The sequence below is a fragment of the Biomphalaria glabrata genome, chromosome 12, assembly GCF_947242115.1.
Source record: "Biomphalaria glabrata chromosome 12, xgBioGlab47.1, whole genome shotgun sequence".
Taxonomy (NCBI): domain Eukaryota; kingdom Metazoa; phylum Mollusca; class Gastropoda; family Planorbidae; genus Biomphalaria; species Biomphalaria glabrata.
In genome coordinates this window covers 36,379,666-36,399,470 of record NC_074722.1, presented here as the reverse complement: position 1 = coordinate 36,399,470, position 19,805 = coordinate 36,379,666, and the positions used below count along the sequence as shown (strand labels likewise).

The following is a 19,805-nucleotide window of genomic DNA, read 5'->3' as shown; positions in this document are numbered from 1 at the left end:
GTCCATATCATAAGAAGTTAATCTAGAATTTAAAGTTCTTATCTAGGTACTTAGAAAATTTGAGAGTTCTCTTTTTAAAAATTCAAATTTTTCATGGAAAAATCTAGGCTATTCTTTTTATTATTATTGCTCTTGTATAGTGCTTCTTTCATTCATGGCATGCCCAGGGCTTAACAGTCCAATCTCTTTTGTGGGCCTGTTGGGGGGGGGGAGCTGTTCAGCAAACGCAACTCAAGCTGGGATTCATACTCAAGCCCCTTTATATAGGTTTCCAAGCAGTGTATGCCTCTCATCCAGAATTCACTCATCCTCTTTGTGAAGGCAGAGATATAGTGTACCACCCTCTTCCCTTTAAATAAAAATGTGGTCTCCATATTGAATACTAATACACTATAGTCTCCATATTGAATACTAATACACTATACTTCCACACTTTTACCAGCCACTAATGTAATAAATGTTTTAGTATTGTTTATAAAAAAAAATGTTTTATTCAAATTTTTTTAATGCACGTTGTTTATCAGTTTGATTCTAAATATTATCACTTAGTTCATTCAAACTTGACCTTGCTAAAATTGATCTAAATAAGACCTACCTGTTCAAAACTGATTGAGTTTAGTTTGCTATTTTAAATCTGACTGTTTGTGTCTTACATGTTTCTCAAAGCAGCTAGAACCTACAAATCTGTTTGTTAACAACACTATATAAGTTCAATTATTATTATCTTTGAACAGGAAGTGATGTCAGTGTCTATTTGCCTGACACAAGCAAGGGATCATCATCAGGCTTCAAATGCAGCTGTGCGTTTAGTGCAGCCGTCAACCGCAGGTTTGGATATAACTCTGGTCTTTTTTACGAGGACGAAATTGAAATCACTGGCTTTCGTCATGATCACTACGATCACCGAAAAACACCTTTAATGCAAAGTAATGACCCATCCAAAAGTAATGGAGATCCATTAAAACTGGATGATATTACCCCACAGGTAAAGATGTGTGCTTATGATTTTTTGAAATATAGCAAATATGATTTTATACTTTAAGGGGAGGTATCCCTAGAGAAAATTGAGTTTTAGGTCTAGGATATTGATTTTTAACTAATAACATAATTAAGTAGATCAATCATTTTTCTTTACATTACAATCATTTTTATTGCTTAAATCTGTGTCTAAAACATGTTTTTAAAATGTTTTTGTAAGGTCTATGAGACAAAATCTTAATAAAATTTATACTTTAAACTCATTTTTCTCAGAATGTTAGTTTTTGCACATGTCATTGTGCTTTACTAAGAATTTCTCCTAAACTACTTGATAGATTTTAATGAAATTTAAAACACTTCTTAAGAACATCATTAACTTTACTCGTACAATGATTTTTTTTCAATATTTTATTTACTTTTTTTTTTAAAGAATTTTTAATTAATATTTATCCTGTTTTTTTAGGTCTAAAAAATACTAAAAATTCAAAAATTTGTAAAAAATTTAACATACTTAAATCTTTAATTCTGACTTTGTATCAATTTAGAGGATCCTTTTTTCTTATCTTTTAATTCAATTTCATGTATTTCTGATCAATAGTTTTTACAAAATTCAGACTTTTAATTTGTATACAATAAACAATATGGCCGCCGTTACCATGGCAACCATCATTCAAAAAAACTTTTTTTTAGCATTATTTATTTTAGAATATCATTTTATGTTACCATAAAAAATTTCAAAGGCCTAGCTTCAGAAATAACAAAAATAAGATTTTCAGGGATACCTCCCCTTAAAAAATTTTATGTACAAAATATTATGACTGCAATCTAATTATATGTTTAAGAGACTGCTTGTGTCTCAAAGAAGCAAATTTTCCAATTCCAATCCTAGCTGTCAATTTGTTGTGTTTAACTCTAAAATACTAAGAGGTATTTCTTTATTCTTAAGGTCATGAATCAGCTTCTGGGCCAGTATGCTTCACCATTCATATCTTGTATAGGCAGCCATCATATCAACCTTTTACAAATGTCTACAGACTTGTCTCATCAGCTTTCTACTGTTGACACATTACAGATTAGAGGTTTGTTTTTAGTGCTTGTATAGTTTATGTTGACTAGAAACTACACTTAAAAAAAGCCGGATAAGATTTTACCATTTCTTTTGTTGTATTTTTGTTGTTGTTGTCCAGATGCTAATGAAGTTGTATGTCAAGCTCTAGAAATAGCCCGTCAAGCTATGGACCATTGCTTTGGCTTTGCCAGATACGATGATCCAATTTTAAAGGGCAACTTTTTGCATAAATGGCCTTACCTTAGAGGTACAGTAGTATTTTTTTAAATATTTCAATGTTGTTTTATTTTATGAGTATGCATGTTGAACCAGTTAATTCCATACAATTCTTTGTGGCCCCCAGGACCAGGTTGTGTACCCAGCAGCACCCAGGAGACCATACAGTGTCTCAAATCTCTGCATCCCATCTTACAAACAGCCATTCAAAATAAGCGAGTCACCAGGCTGTGGGAGAATACATACACACTGCAAGGGCCTATCAGCTGGAAAGACTTCCATGATCTGGCTGGCAGAGGTAATGTACTGTACAGAGATTTGGATCTACAATATCTAGTTTTGGTCTAGGTGATTTTAGTGAAGTATTCACATGAACATCAGAACAATTATGATCCTGAAATGCCTGCATTTTTCTGTTTAGGTACTGAAGAGAACCATGAGCCACAACCAATTCCACATTTCTTGGTTGGTCATGACAGAGATTGGTTGACAGTGTCTCCTTACAGCATTCGCTTCTGGGTATGGTTTCCTTTTCAGTTTGGGTTTTGTTTTAGATATTTTTTCGAAGAAATTTTTACTTGTTTCAATTTTTCATTGAGATGTATTTATTTAAATTCTGGATTATTTTTTTTTTTTTTTTTTTTTTTTGAAGGACAAACAATTTCTTGAGCCATACGGCAGAATGCGTGATGTTCTGTACGTTGTAGTTGCCCCTGATAATGACTTCATCCTGCAGCATGTTGTGTCTTTCTTCAAAGAGCTGAGCACAGTCTATGAGATGTGCAGGCTGGGAAGGCACTGTGCCATCAACAAGCCACTTAGAGACGGCGTCTTACGTGTAGGCAAAAGTGCTGCAACTAAGTTGATGGATGAACCAGTGGAAGACTGGTTTAACTTCTTAGGTTAGTCTTTCTACATTTCTTTTTAAGGAACATAGCATTTATTTGTTTAGTGTAATATTTGACTTTTAGCAAAATTGCTTTGCAGTGAAAATAAACTCAAACGCATACCTCTATGCATTGCAATGTGAAATTCTTAGAATATATTTTACTAAATTTATGTCAAGTTGATCAAAAATCTAGATCCCTAAGTTTCATTTTCATTGTTACTTAATAAACAACAAAATTGTCCCTTTATGACAAGATTTTTCTGTATCCACAGGTGACTCTAGCATTGCTTCTAAGTTAAAATTATATGCACAAGTATGCAAACATAATCTAGGTAAGTTTATCAATTATATTTTTTTATACTTCATTGGAATTGGTATTTTTTTATACTGCCATGGTACCGGTATTGAAATTTTTTTTTTATGCTTCATTGGTATTGCTGCCTAAAAAAAAATCCTTTGATTAAATTCCAGTTTCAATAAAATTATAAAAATAGAACCAAGCATTTCTTATTGTCAACAGAATTATAAATACATAAGTAACACTAGACTTTGATACAATAACAATCAATATGTACTGTGAAATATCCATTTATTAAACTTGTGTTTAGGGCCTATACTGTGCCAGACCAATTGGGACAAGTCAATGTTTGAACAAGGTTCCAGTAGTTCTCACAAAGCCCAGTTCAAAATGCCAGAGCCGGCCTCCAACACAACTAGACCAGTTACACCAGACAACCAACAGAGCTCTGGCCATCCAACAGGAGCAGCTCAGGGGGGACAACTTTCTGAGGAAGTCAAAGGTAAGAGTTCTGCTCACTTATCAAATGAAAGTGTTTTAAAAAAAAAAAAAAAAAAATACCTTAAATCACAGCTTATTAGTAGAAAGAGGTTGCCATAGGCCAGTTCAACTTATGAATTATTGCTAAGCATTTTTAGTTCTGGTAAGGCTGCCCTTGTGGAAGTGCAGTGGCTGAGTGGCAAAACGCTTGGCTTCAGAACTGGGGGTCCCATGTTCGAATCCTGATGAAGACTGGGATTTTTTATTTCGGGATCTTTGGATGCCTCTGAGTCCACCCAGCTCTAATGGGTACCTGACACTAGTTGGGGGAAAGTAAAGGCAGTTGGTCGTTGTGCACCCTCATTAACCGTGGGCCACAGAAACAGATGGCCTTTACATCTCTCCCTAGAGATAGTTAAAGTTCAAATCAGAATAGGTGAAAGTATTGGCTAATATTTTGTTCATTTATTCTGCTGTCACTGAAATATATCAGGAAAGGCCTTGGTTTTCATTAGCTTGAGTAACAATTGCCTTAGTCTATTTTTACTTAACCCTTGTTTATCTATCCTTGCAGATGGAATGCCTACAGATGGCAGCGCTCAGCAGAAAGAAAATCAGCATGACAATGTGGAGGGAGCAGGAGAAGACACTAACACCGAGGCCCCGGGAATTGTAGTGTATTTGGTAGACCCTTTCTCCTATGGGCAGGATGGGGAGTCTGTGTCACGCTTGGCCATGATTGGCTTGTTGAGGTGTTACCAGCAGATGGCCCTGCCAGAACATTTGGCCAACAACTTGAGTTTACAGGTAGACTGTCTTGTCCTATTGTTATTAAAGTAGTGGGCCAACTTAAGTAATCAGTGTTAATACATCATAGGACTTTGATGCTTCTATTTTACTATGATTTTGACAGGATATTAGCTTAATGCATTTATTTCTTTATTGTTTGTGTCATCAGCTGGTCCCATTGCGTACCATCCTGGAACATAAGGACAGTGCCAATAAACTGCAGACATTAAAATCTATTGCCTTCTCTGTGTTTACTTCATGTAAATGGAACATTGGATACAGCATCATGGGACGGTCACTAACAGGCTTTGGCCCTGCTGCAGCTGCTGAGCAGTTCTTGAAGCGCAAGGGGGTAAGAGTTTTGTCACCGTCTGTGTTACAGGGATCTATATATATTTATAAAAACACATTTTTTTTTCCTTGAGACAATCTAATATATAAAGTAGAATGTAAGGAGTATGTATGTATGTCCCACATAGAAATCTAAACTCTTTGACCAGTCTTGCTAAAACGTGGCAACATTTTTTCTTGGAGACCATAGTGTATGTTTAATGTCCCTCCCTTATCAGAAGGTCCTAAAATTTAAAAAAAAATTGATCACTAATGAAGAACTTTTTAACAAATCAGGCAAAACAATTTTCACAGTATTTTTTATATTAGAATATCAATATGTCAGCTAAACTGCTAAACACATTTTCACATTCTACTTTCATTTTCATGGCAAAATATAAAGAAAAAATGTTGACCATGTTTGGCAGATCTAAATCCAATCCACTAAATCAGTAATACCCTAACCATGACTTCAGGCCGCGGGTTATATCCAGCTAGTTACACTATAAATACATGCTCATGTGGTTTTAAGTTACCAGTATTATTTAAATATTGTGTGAATACTGTTTGCACCACTTAAACATTGTTTGATATAAACTTTATTTTCTTTTAGAATATTTCTGACACCATGAAGCTGTACAGTCCGCCCTACATCCTGGCATCTACCAAGAGCAAACAGAACCAGATAATGGAAGCCAAGACTGACATGCAGACTATTGTGTTCTGTGGCTATTGTCTCTCGGAAGACCAGCGCTGGCTCATTGCTGTGTGTACAGATGAGAAGGGAGAAATGATGGAACACTGCACTATAAACATTGAAATTCCTAGCAGGTATGTCATATGTCAAATTTAAATTTGTATTTATGTTTCATTGCTAGAACAGTACAGTAAATGTGGTATACTTTGTTGACATAATGATTCTGTTTTATGTGCCTTTCAGAAATCGTAGAAAGAAAGCATCAGCTAGACGACCAGGGTTACAAAAACTTTGGGACTTTATATTAAGTGTAGTATCCCTGACCTGTTACCCAACTCGTCTGGTTATTGGCAGGTTTGGTCGAATGGGGCATGGAGAGCTGAAAGGTGAGTTGCGTCAGTACCTTAGAGCAGTGTTTCCCAAACTGTGCTGTGTGGAGCCCTAGTTTTCCACAATGTCTAAATAGGTGTTCTACGAACTACTGGAATAAATTACTTATAGGCCACCACATGAATTGATCTTTAAAAAATAAGCCAACCTAAAAAATAAGCCAAAAGCTTACCAATACTTAGAATGTACAGTGTTCTTTTAAGGTAAAAGTTTGGGAACCACTGCCATAGAAAGTTGCCATCTACTTTTTTTTTCAAATGCCATAAAAATGCTCCTTGTCCTAGACGTATATTTGAGCACATTATTGTTTCATTTCACCCAGGCTGGTCAGGTCTGTTAAGTAAAAAGAATTTGCACAGTGCCTCTCGCCGCTTGAAAGATATGTGTGGACAGTGTTCAGTGATGGGCCCTTCTGAGGTCCCCTGTGTCCTGAGTGTCTGCCTCACCTCAATAGAAACTCACCCAAGTTTTCAAGTAAGTCATTGAGTGTAATAGCCATCAGAACCATTGTGATGTCAGACTCTATTTCCCTTCCCCCCCTTTTTTTTTTTTTTAAAGTAGTTTCTTTCTTATTTTAATCAATCAATTTTGTTTTAAAAGGCAGGTTTTTACTAACAAAAAATTCTGGGTTTAAGAGCTAACTTATATACACACAAAAAAACAGATACTGTACAGAATATTTGGTTTTAAAAAAAGTAAACTAATTTGTTTATCTACATTTATCCACGTGAAATCACTATTTTTTTTTTAATAATTGTTCTAATTGTTCTGTATAATTGAACAGCTCTGGGTATTTAATAATTTAATTGAGCAGCTCTGGTATATTCCTGGCAGGTATATTTTCTACTCATGTATAATAGTAGGGCCAAGTCTTTCCATACAGTTTTTAGCATATTCTCATGACTAGTACCTAATGTGTTTTATTTCTTCCAACTACATTATCTGTTTCATTTGTGCTTCAGGTTGTAGCAGACACCTTGAAACCAGAAGAGAAGCAGAGTAGCAGTATTCCTCTGCAGACCCCTCGCGATGCCAGTGTGACCCATATTTTGGTCTTCCCTACGTCTGCAACAGCTCAGGTATTCATTGAGCCGTACTTTATCATTTCTTCTACACTATACTCTGAACTGCAATTGTAGGTTTAAACTGTTAAATTTGTGTCGTCATCCCACAGGTCAATGCCAACCCTTTGCAGCAAGACCCACAGAATGATCTTACGGCTCATTTTGAGCTGGATGATGTTTTTGTTGACATTCACCAGATGGGCGAGGACATGGGCTTTCTGGATATATTTGGGGAAACCTTTGATAATCCACCAACTTCTCCACCTGGCTCTCCGATAAGTAATGCCAACAGACAGAATCTCAGGATGAATGGACCATCCACAGTAAGTGAGATGTCAAAGCATTTGCCAGGATGTGATATATATATCAGCATTATTTGTTGGCTTTGTAACTTGCTAACACTTTTGGTGTTTTGTATTCTTTCAGAGTATGATAGAGAATCAATCGGACCCACAAGATGACTGCAACCTCCTACAGCAGCCTCTGGCTATGGGTTATTACATTTCTACTGCTCCACCTGGACCTCTACCTAAATGGTTTTGGTCAGCTTGCCCTGAAAATGAATTTGTCAGTCCACACGTTTTTAAGGTAAGCTTTAATGCTGTAACAGAAAGGTGACAATAGTGTGTGTAACAGCTCAGTTAGTTGAATAATATTGAATTTGTTAAGGCACAATACATCTCAATGGGCTTAATCAGCTATATTCCAAGATATTTTAGAGATGTTCAATTCAGTTTGACATCTCAATGGGCTTTATCAGTTATATCCAAGATATTTTAGAGATGTTCAATTCAGTTTGACATCTCAATAGGCTTTATCAGTTATATCCAAGATATGTTAGAGATGTTCAATTCAGTTTGACTACATCTCAATGGGCTTTATCAGTTATATCCAAGATATGTTAGAGATGTTCAATTCAGTTTGACTACATCTCAATGGGCTTTATCAGTTATATCCAAGATATGTTAGAGATGTTCAATTCAGTTTGACATCTCAATGGGCTTTATCAGTTATATCCAAGATATGTTAGAGATGTTCAATTCAGTTTGACATCTCAATAGGCTTTATCAGTTATATCCAAGATATGTTAGAGATGTTCAATTCAGTTTGACTACATCTCAATGGGCTTTATCAGTTATATCCAAGATATGTTAGAGATGTTCAATTCAGTTTGACTACATCTCAATGGGCTTTATCAGTTATATCCAAGATATGTTAGAGATGTTCAATTCAGTTTGACATCTCAATGGGCTTTATCAGTTATATCCAAGATATGTTAGAGATGTTCAATTCAGTTTGACTACATCTCAATGGGCTTTATCAGTTATATCCAAGATATGTTAGAGATGTTCAATTCAGTTTGACATCTCAATTGGCTTTATCAGTTATATCCAAGATATGTTAGAGATGTTCAATTCAGTTTGACATCTCAATAGGCTTTATCAGTTATATCCAAGATATGTTAGAGATGTTCAATTCAGTTTGACATCTCAATAGGCTTTATCAGTTATATCCAAGATATGTTAGAGATGTTCAACTCAGTTTGACTACATCTCAATGGGCTTTATCAGTTATATCCAAGATATTTTAGCGATGTTCAATTCAGTTTGACTACACTTAAGAAGAAAAAAAAAACGTGTTGGGTACTTGTTATAAATGAGAATTGAACTAAATACATTTGAAACAAAAACATTTTGTTTTCCAGTCTGCCCTCCACATTCACGAATCCTCCCGCCACGATGATATACTTCATAAAACTGACAATCGAAATAAACCTCATGCTCTGGACTCCCACATGACCTGTGATGTTTTAAGGTACGTAGTAGTCAGCAGTTCCTTCTACTCAAATGTTAAAATGTTCTTTGAGGCTTTTTCATTCACTTGTCTAATCTGTATGCATTGAAGCAGCATGACTTGTAGTGTCTGCACACCATGGGACTACAGTTCTAGAAATAGATATGGAAGATTCTGTTGTTTCATTCACATTTGTTATATCTAGTCTTGATGGATTTTTCATTATAGAAATCTGTTCCTCTTTCTTGTAATTAATTAAGATCCTCGTCTAAGTCTATAGAATGCTCTAAAAAAAACTGATACATTTCGTTTTTTTTCTTCCTAGATACGTCTTAGAGAATTACAACTCCCTTTCCTGGCTGACCTTTGACCCAGTACTTAATGATCGCCGCTCTTGCTTGCCAGTTCATTTTGTGGTGTTAATGCAGCTCTATCATGCACTACAGACGTTTGTTTAAAAAGGGATGCATGGCTCAAGACATACTGACACTCAAGCCGGCCAACACTGACTCACTTGTGCCGGCCTATTCAATCAAGTTTGCCCTCATGGATTGAGCCCAAAAACACTTGCTACCGTTAAACTATTTCCAGTCACTACAGGAGGAGATTTTTGTAGTCCCTGTTGGATAACACTTTCTTGTTGTGCCTGTCGAAAAACCTGATCTGAAACTAATGGCAAGCGGAAGAAAATGTAAATGGGGGATAAAGAGAGAGTTGGGGAGGGGCGTTATGAAAACCAAATGTTGTTGTTTGATGTAGAGTATGTATAGTGAAAGATTTTATTTATATGAATGGCACCATCTTTAACAAGGGATTCTACTCACTTTTTTTTTTCATTATGGTAATGCCTGCCTTTATAAAGAAAAAGATGAATACTAAACTGTTATGGGTAAAGAAAAAAAAACAATCACTATTTATTTGCACTAAAAAAAATGTCTCTATTTATGAATCAATTGTAAATATCTTGTCAACTTACAATATAGACACTTGCATCCTCATTTTTATAGATTTCATTTTGTATTTCATTCACCATTTCATGTTGATCTGTGGACACGTGTTTGTTGCTAAGAGGATGTAGCCACTTCTATTTCTCTCCGCCAACTCATTTTTTTTGTAATGTGGAATTGTTCAGCGCAATAAAAACTACGGTTATCACAAGAGGGTTTAGCTAAGGTAGCTCTTGTGCAGGGCACTCATTTTGAGCGTGACACAATGTCTCTAGTAGCCAACTAAAAGCGTTTGTGTTGGGGTTTATTTTTTTTTTGTTCTTCTGGTCTCTGCCTCCTTCCTAATGTGTTGAATAATGTGTTCATGTTTCCTCTAAAGACCTCCTTCTGTGAAAGAGTTCTATCATTTGTAACTACCAATTATGCTTTGTTTTTTATTGATGCTACTTTGTACTAATGCTTTAATACTGGTTGGGTTGTGCACGTTCCCATGGTATAGAGTCATGGCCTTAATGCTTTGGAGACATCATCTTCAATGATTGGGTTCATGGGCAACCTGGTTTTTTTTTTAAAAAAAATTTTTAAAGTTTGTTTGCTGCAATAATTTCTAGCTTGGCAAACAAAGGCACATTCTTGTATTGTAAGAACTCTCTGGCAGACTGATAATGGCATAGCTTAAAGCAATACACTTTTGTTTGTCATTTCGACCTATGCCTTAAGTCTTTAAAAATAAAAGGTGCACATTAAAGGAAAAAAAACAAAATATGCTAATGGTGTAATTCTACATTCTAGTAGATGTGAGTTTGTTCAAGAACTTGCATGCATGTAAGATGTACTGAATCATTGGTGCAAGCAGGCTTGATGTTCATGTGAACCTATAACCTGTGTCCCTTGACCAAAGATATTGTGTGGTGGTGTCTTGAGAAACCTGTTTCTGAACCTGTTGATGTTGATCCAAAAGAAATAAGTCATTGTTAACATTTTTTTTGAGGAATTAAAATGTCATTGTACATGTTTGTTTGTTTTTTTTTATTTCAAAGCAAAGATTATATGTAAAAAGTGGTAACTATTTCAACAAAACAAATTAGCGTGAAGTGGAGATATATATATATATTATATATAAAATCTATACAACAAAGCCAATTGTATATGTATTGCTGTATATATATTCAGTGTTTGTGTACCTGTGTTGAGCTCTTAGAGTTGAGTTGATAGCAATGCTGCAGGACTGGAAGACATCTTTCATTTCATTCTACACAGCTGATGTCTGGACAGCTAGTCAGAAAGAAATTCTTTATGCTAAATCTCATGCTGTACATAAGAATATACACAACATATTCCAATGCAGACCTCGAATGTACATAATCATTGTCTTTTGTGCTTTTGTTATAAGCATATTATTTTTGTATCTTTGCATATTTTTCTATAACGATGTCTTGTTTTAGTAAAAACAACATCAAAATGGATTTTGAATCATTTCATGCTAATTCTATGTGGAATAAAAATTTTTTTTTTTAATCATTTTTTTTTAGCCACATGCATTTTACTATGTGTATTATTGTCGACTGGTTTTGTACAAATATTTAAGTTCATTGGACAAAACAAGGCTAGTCCTATACTAAAAGGTGTAACAGCCTGCTTGGTCTGGAAGTGTATTTTATGTTGACCAGAATGCAGGATAACTCGTCATGTACTAAGTAGCTTTAAACGAATGAACAAATTGTTTGCCGTGGGGGGTGGGAAAAAAGGAACTTACGATGAAGAATGAAATAACTTTGAATGGTGCTGATGTCGAGAGGTTTAAAGTGGAAGATTGTTGACCAAGAATCGACTGTATCGCCCCAACATGGTTTGATTTGTTTTCAGGTTGTGATACTCTCGTGAACTGAATCTTAATGTCCACAGTTTCCTTTCTCCTCATTTGTTGAGGCGTCAATGATGTCAGACACACTGAATCTTATTAATGTCCACAGTTTCCTTTCTCATTTGTTGAGGCTTCAATGATGTCAGCCCTGTGTCGACAAATCTTGTGCTGCAGATCACACGAGTCTGAACAGCAGCCTCCCCCCCCCCTTTTCTCAAATCTATTTGGAGACCTTTCTTACCACATTTGTATATATACATATACAAACTCTAGATGGACGCTAGTATTACACTGTATGGATGTGCACGAATGACCCCCCGCCCCTCAGAACAAAAATTTGACCTAATCATTTCTCTTTGTGTATAAACTACAATCTGTGATGGTTCTATTTTTGTTCATGGTAGCATTTGTTGACACAGTGTTTTTTTTTTTGTTTTGTTTTTTCTTTATTGTATATAAAACTGATTCATTCACACAGAGAGTGAGGGGGCCGTTTTTTTGTTTTTTCTCGATTGTATATAGAACTAATTCATTCAATGTATCCATGATGTCCCCTTGTTCTAAATTATTATTTAGCTGGTCATATCAACTACAGTAGTCTTGACAAATAAAACTCATGACACAGTCTTTAGTGTTGCTTGTATGAATTAGCAGTGGACAAGTTGACAGGAAGTAGATTTTTGTTTTTGTTGGTCATGTACATATAAGTTAGTGTCCTCATTCTGCAACCATCATCTCTAATGGACAATGTCGATGAAATTGGGAAATACAGAAATGTCCTTCCAGTGAGTTTACCAAAATGTACTGTCTTAAATTTATATGTCTTAAATTTATATTCTGAATACATTCTGTATGTCCTTTGGTCCAATCTTTCTTGTGGACATGTGGGGAAACAGGTGTCTGGGAGGTGTCTATGGGTGGATTTGTTATTGGTAATAGTTATCAGGTCAGTCAGCGGATCCTGGTGAAGATAATTATTTTTTAGGGCACCTATGAGCCCAACCAACTTTAGTACTTTTGAACTGTCATAGACAATTTATTTCCCGTTCTACAATGCTAAATTTCTGGACATGGAAAGCTCAATGTCCAATTGGAAAAATAAATCCGACCAATTTATGCCACCCATAAATCCCGGTTCACGTCTCACCCTCTCCTGAACCCATTCACAAAATTCTAACCTTCAATCTGGATCGTCGACACTTAGCTGTTGCACCAGCCTTGGAATGTACACACGAAACTTGCCTTGCCTCAGAATGTGTAGCACACTACTAGCACTTCTATGACTCTCAGGTGCCGCTTGACTTGACGATGTTTGAGGTGAACGCTGAAACAGTTCCAAGACCGCAGCTGTGGACTCATCACTTGCAGCTGTACAAGATCGACCTTTATGCACATCACACACTGTTCCATGAATTTCAAATTTGTCTCGTAGACGTGTAATTGTTCACCTTGAAGGTGGTTCTGTACCGTACTCAAGTCTCCACTGTCTTCAAACCGCAGCTACATTCTCAAACTTCCAGTACCACTTGATTATCTGCTTCCGCTCTTCAAAACTCAAACGCACGTCCGCCATGTTGCAATTACTGATGCTGAAGGCCACCAGTTTGAACATTAATCACATTTATTTTCCCCATTGGACATTAAGATTTCCATGTCCAGAAATTTAGCATTGTAGAACGGTAAATAAATTGTCTATGACAGTTCAAAGTGTGTATACATTTGTTTGACGCACCCTGTATAGAGACAAACATTCCGGTAATCAGAAATCCTACACTTTTCAGCTTTATCGTTCCTCTGTAATCACGTGTCCAATACAATTAATTACCAAACCTCCTTTATGAGGTTGTGCCCTCCAACCGGTAGGCATTGGCCTAAAATATAACAATGTCCGGCTTTATGGTATCTGCAATGATACACCGTATATAAGTGATGCCCAAAAAACGGTTCCATCCGAAACGTCGGCACACAAAGTGTAGAAAATTGCCCATCACTTGAAAAAAATGTATCGTTCCCTATGTTAGGATCTCACTTTTTCTAAGATGGATTGGTGCCATGACCTAACATTTTGTGCGTTTATGAAATGGGACTCTGAATGTAGAATCTACCATGAAAAATGAACGGATCTTTACTTTTTTTGTGGAACATGATAATAAGCAATTAACATATTTCTTTTATTAAAGAAAATATGGCTGTTTAAAAAAGAATTATCGTGTCAGTATGAAACTAATACGGCGACATTCCTGGTTTGAGCCGCGAATAAAAGATTGTTGAACTACTACTACAACTATTTGAGGATTTATGGGAATATTTACACATTCCTGGTTCCATATGCTAGGACAAATTTGTACAAGTGCTCCTTTCTTCCCTAGCGCTATTAAAGCATGGAATGGGTTGCCTGAGCTAGCCAGGAAAACCAGTGACTTAGAATTTAAGTCATTGCATAACGCGTAGGACGTAAATAACTTATTGTATTACATAAGATAAATGTGGTAGAGCTACAATGTTGCTCACATTTCCCGACTTTAAACAAAAAATATTCTTCAAATTTCTCATTAATTAATCCACGGGTTTCTTATAGTTTCCAGTCAATTTCATCTCGTTTTTGCAAATTTTCGGTAAAATGGCCCGCGGGTCGAATTAGGTTTGGCAGCACTGATATATATTATTAGAATTAAATGCTTAATATATTCTGCGAAAAAACAACATCTAAATGAAGTGTTGTCATCTCAGTACGGTATAGGCTACCTGATGGAACGAGGTGTTGGTATTGTTTCACCATTACTGTACCTAAAAATCAAACCATTTGCAAGACAGAAGAAACCTTTACGAGCTGTAATGTTTGTTCCGGGCTATTTAAAAAAAAAAAAAGATAAATGAGACCTGTTACCTGTATGTAAATTAATTTAAGTCCACATGATCTGAGAAATTTAGTTTGGAAAAGTGTTGTTTTTTTAATCTTTAACGTTGAATCTTCTACAGTCAGGGGCGGCTATTTCACAAAGTTCTAAAGAATGTCGCGTAACTTCCTCTGAGACAAATAATAAAATAATACAGTTATATAGCGTCCCACTCTTCTCAGTGCCTGCAGGTGTCTGGTAACCCTGAATGTGAATCAAAACTACTAGTACGGTACTCTTTTCAATTAGATGGAAAAAAATATTGCGTTAATTCTGAGAAATGGTCATTGTGCTGGCCACATGACATTCTTCACCATCCGCCATATAAACAGATAACCTTTATATCGTGTGCCTTATAGATTGCTAGGAAAGAGGAGGCCTACGGTACATTTTAAGATGTTGAAATAGACCACTTGTACCATCTTAGACTAAATCAGCTGACTGTAACCAGCCATCCAAAATAGGTATGTAATCTTTAAGTGAACAAATGTCATTTATTTATAATTTACATGGTGCCATTATTGCGTGGATTAACATTACTATGCTAAGGCAGAGGTAGGTAACTTTTTTTGTATAGAGGGCCGCATTTTTAAAAAATTAAATAGGGGGTTGTATATGTAATTAATATGTACCTACAACTTTGAAAAATACTTTCTTTTTTTTTTTTTACACTCCCAATTGAGGAATTACGATAAAAGAGTTAGCCATTTCTGAAACTAATTTTATGAATATTTTAACAAATTTTGTTATTACTGTATCTTTTTACATCACATTTCACAAAAAAATGTACAGTTGTACTTAATGCTTAATGTAAAGTATTTAACTGTTTACATGGGCGCCCGCAGGATTTTTTTGTAGGGGAATGCAAGTTTCCACATAAGGCTCAAAGTCGTAGCTTCAAATTTTTTATTACAAAGAATATTAAAGAAAAGAACTAGTGCTCCCCTAACCCTATACGATATTAAGTTCACTGTAAATACTTGTTTCGTGAAATAATAATAATTAAAAAAATAAACTAACAATTGAACTGTACACGTTGGTAAGTTGATCCGTGCGGCCCAACGGTCGATCAAACAAAAAATGCAAACGCTGCCAAAATTGTCAATAACTTTACAGCTGGTGGCGATGGGCAAGCAAGCGGTGAACGCTTAACCGGCAGTTGTGATGTAGACAAAACAGGTTGAACTGAGCATTATTATTGCTCGAAAAGCGAGACGCTAATGAAGAAACTAACGAATCAAGATACGAAATATAAAGCCGTTTTCTGTAATAATCCCAAAATCCAAACATGTGGTATTTGCCCTGAGTGTCTATCGACCGCAAATTCCCGGCAGCACTAACTCAATAACAAGTTTGTCTGCCAGCAGTCTCGTCTTCCTCGAGATGCCATCCCTGAAGTGTTCCTCAGCATGGTCAAGTTGGTTTTTGATTAATGTGACTGCTGATGTGCTGTTGAGCGGCCACTTATGCTAAAATGGACATACTGCAACATCACGGAAACTGGTTCAAGAACAGATGAATAATTGGCGACAATTAAAAGACAAATCAGAAACACACGAGAAGCAGGCGCTGATTACATATATGCAGTTTGTAAACCAAACAGTCAAAGATCTTCTCAAAGTTGTGACTTAAAGCGTGTGAATGAATTTGTATTGTGTGTCTCACACAAACGACACCAACAGTATTACGGATATCTGAAACGTTATTCGGGTCATTGATAACAATGTTTATGTCTGTGAAACGCGCATTTGATTAAGGCTGCTTTTGGATATTTTTCACGAATCCTTGCCTGAACACGGTTCTGAATGCTAGCCATCACGAAACAGCTATCGTAGCCTTGGCCGAGTAGTTTATCCCTGTGTAAAATGCACAAAATGTAATCGCTGACAATGACGTTAAACACTCTCTTAACAACAGTGACAAAGTCAATGAATTCTTCTCGAGTGCAATCGCCATCAACAAACCATCGCTCAAACACATCTGTTCAGTGCCTGAGATATTTGCATTTTCATTACCGAAATACTAAGAAAACGCAGTTAATTCATGCCTCTACTGCTCGTATATTTTGTTTTCTTGCTGCTGCCAGTGCTCCGTCGATACAATGATTACCGTAGCGATAGACAGCGCGATGCTGCCACTTGCGTAACATTCTTCAAAGGGGTCCTTCAATGGGAAGTTTTACCGCTACACTTTCTTCTACGTATTTAACCTGCTATTTTATTAAGCGCTAACACTGGCCGCAACTCCGCAAGACGTAAATACATTTACCAAAATGACTGCCCTCTTCAATCTTGTTTAAAGAAACTTTCACATATATCAAATCGAAAGACAAGTGGCTAGAATTTCATTATAAGACATAAACAACAACAACTTTTATCCTATTCTAGGCCTTCACTAAATATGATAACGATTGTGTGCAAATGAAAACAAATCGTCACGACTAACTTTCAAAACAATATTGAACTGTGAGCCTATAATAAAGCGTACATGGTCAGACATGAACTACAGATTAGCCTATTATTATAATAATAGCTTATTCAGTGGACTGTGAGCTTATAATAAAGCGTACATGAACTACAGATTAGCCTATTATTATAATAATAGCTTATTCAGTGGGAAGCACTACATGTTAAGTTGCTTCCTAACAGAAGTTAATTGATTTGAAGGTGTAAAAGACGTGCTAATATTTGACTACCCAGAATTCAGAGGGGTGCACGTAGGCCTACATAGTCAACCATCAATTCCTGATAAGCCTAGGCCCTAGTCTACAACAACATTAATGTATCTTTACAACTGTACTCCAGTCACCAGCGGAAGTACTAAATGTTCAGTTGCTACTTAATTTCAATTGATTTGATGGTGCAAAAAAAAAAAAAAAAAAGCTAGAATTTAGCTATTCAGAATTCAGTGACAGGGACTTCTCTTTCAGGTCATAATTTGCTTGGAGGTATAGATCTACGTTCTCTGGCTTTGGAGCTCAATCAGCTTTTGCACTAAATGGTGAACTTTAAAGTTGCTTTGAAATGCCACAATAAAGGAATCCAAATAAGTCTTGTACTTTTCAACCGTTCCACTAGAAATAGTTTCACCTGTCAGCAAAGGAAATTGACAAAACCAGTTTTCCCTTGACAGGAGAGAAGGGAAAGCTTTGATAAGATTTAACATGAACTAACAACCCATTGCAATATTTCCTATGACAGTTTTCCCTTGACAGGAGAGAAGGGAAAGCTTTGATAAGATTTAACATGAGCTAACAATCCATTGCAATATTTCCTATGAAAAACGTGAATTCTGTTTTCCACTCTTCATTAATAATAATTTTATTTATAAAGCGCTGTTAACAAACAAAATGTAGGCTCAAGGCGCTGTAATAACATTACAAACACAAACACGACAATAGCGTTTCATTAGACATATTATTAGTAAAAGGCACAATAATGTCCTTCAAGGAACATAACAATTCTTTGGGATTCCATATTCTTCTCAATACGGTACCTTGCCCATGCTAAGCCAGCGGATACTACTGTGGTACCCGGTACCGAACGTCGGAATGTTTGTTTCCAAATCTAAGTAGGCCTACTTATCTGAATTGCCTGAGGTTTAAGACCCCTAACTCTAGATAAATTTGATCACAGTGATAATTAGGTCAATAATGTTTGATATTCAATGCAACTTGGCGCAAACTTTCCAGTTTAGAGTTTACGGTTGGGAAATTGTCCTTTATTTAAAAACCTGTTTTTCTCAGTCAAAGATCGAGCTCCATCAGTTGTTACACTTGCCTTATTATTCCAAGTGACTTTCAACACAGCTCTGCATAGCATTGAATAAATACTGGCCTAAGCTTGTCTGTGTTTTGAAATATTGCAAATAAGAATAATTTTTACTTTAAACTATTTAGAATAACGTTTGAAACAATGTATTTTATTTTCTTCATCATAAATTTCAATAATTTGTATTTAAAATTATATATTTTTAACATATTTACATTTTTATATGTATAATATGTAGTCACAATTGATTTCTTTAGGTGTCAGTGGACCGCAATTGGCCCATACCTTCTGCTACGGAAATAATTTTCTTTTGTGAAGCGCTGTCATTTATTAGATAGATAGAAAAATGTATCTTCATTCAAAGTCTCCAAAAACAAAATCTACTCACAAACTAAACAGTACCGGTACTTGAATAGGACTGCTGAGAAAAACTAGCAACTGAAGCATCTACCAATCTGGAATCAGCATAATAATTTAAGTGTTCTTAGGGAGACACATGAACTTATCATGAGAAATGGAACAGACACAAAATAGAGCAGTGAGATTCATAACAAACGAATATTCACATTTGACTAGAGTAACACCTTTAGTAAAATCACTAAATTTAGAAAGCCTTCAGGATAGAAGACTCAAAAGTAAAGTAGCAATTATACATACAACACTGAACCATATCTTCAAATAAAAAAATAAAATACTCAGACACAAAGATAAGAGCACATTCTTTGTTCCATATGCTAGGACAAATTTGTACAAAAGCTCCTTCTTCCCTAGCACTATTAGAGCATGGAATGGGTTGCCTCAGTCAGACAGGAAAACCAGTGACTTGACAGAATTTAGGTCATTGGTTAATAAAGTAAAGTTCCCCTTTCAGATCTTGTTGTCCATAGTGCAGACGATGTAAAGGTCATCTGGTTCTGTGGCCTACGGTTAACAAGGGTGCCATGTGGCCAGCACAACGACCAACCGCCTATACTTTTCCCCCCAACTCGTCAGGTACCCATTGTTTAATATGCATGACGCTTAGGACGTTATTCTGTTCTTTTTTTTAAGTAACGTCTGAATTATATAAGAAGATAAATAAATTTTGGTACCCTGTAAACTGAACTCATTTATCTTTAGCCTTGTGTGATTTCTATTTTTTTTTAAATGATCACTCATTTCCTTTTGTTCACGTGTATTATTTTGTTTTATAGAACAAGCTGTCTTTATTTGAACAGCCAATACAGATGCACAATTTATCATACTTGACTTTCTATTAATGGATAATCATTTTGTATACCTGGTACAAGATTTTTATTTAATACCGTACCATAAAAATAATACTATTTCAATA

The 19,805-nt window shown here is 35.8% G+C and overlaps 1 protein-coding gene across 3 annotated transcripts in view; it reads left to right on the top strand.

Annotated features, from left to right (window-relative positions):
- LOC106055852 (mediator of RNA polymerase II transcription subunit 13-like) overlaps positions 1 to 12,432 on the top strand; it is a 43,669-nt gene extending 31,237 nt beyond the window's left edge. For all 3 annotated transcript variants that reach the window (XM_056007192.1, XM_056007191.1, XM_056007190.1), the window contains exons 18-35: positions 735 to 985; positions 1,925 to 2,057; positions 2,166 to 2,294; positions 2,391 to 2,561; positions 2,685 to 2,782; positions 2,916 to 3,165; positions 3,425 to 3,484; positions 3,761 to 3,952; positions 4,505 to 4,737; positions 4,889 to 5,071; positions 5,663 to 5,880; positions 5,990 to 6,132; positions 6,459 to 6,610; positions 7,099 to 7,215; positions 7,311 to 7,523; positions 7,627 to 7,788; positions 8,906 to 9,015; positions 9,320 to 12,432. In XM_056007192.1, the coding sequence (XP_055863167.1) occupies positions 735 to 985; positions 1,925 to 2,057; positions 2,166 to 2,294; positions 2,391 to 2,561; positions 2,685 to 2,782; positions 2,916 to 3,165; positions 3,425 to 3,484; positions 3,761 to 3,952; positions 4,505 to 4,737; positions 4,889 to 5,071; positions 5,663 to 5,880; positions 5,990 to 6,132; positions 6,459 to 6,610; positions 7,099 to 7,215; positions 7,311 to 7,523; positions 7,627 to 7,788; positions 8,906 to 9,015; positions 9,320 to 9,452 (2,948 nt within the window). In that variant the 3' untranslated portion in view covers positions 9,453 to 12,432. The remainder of the gene's footprint in view (positions 1 to 734; positions 986 to 1,924; positions 2,058 to 2,165; positions 2,295 to 2,390; positions 2,562 to 2,684; positions 2,783 to 2,915; positions 3,166 to 3,424; positions 3,485 to 3,760; positions 3,953 to 4,504; positions 4,738 to 4,888; positions 5,072 to 5,662; positions 5,881 to 5,989; positions 6,133 to 6,458; positions 6,611 to 7,098; positions 7,216 to 7,310; positions 7,524 to 7,626; positions 7,789 to 8,905; positions 9,016 to 9,319) is intronic.
- Positions 12,433 to 19,805: the final 7,373 nt, after the last annotated feature.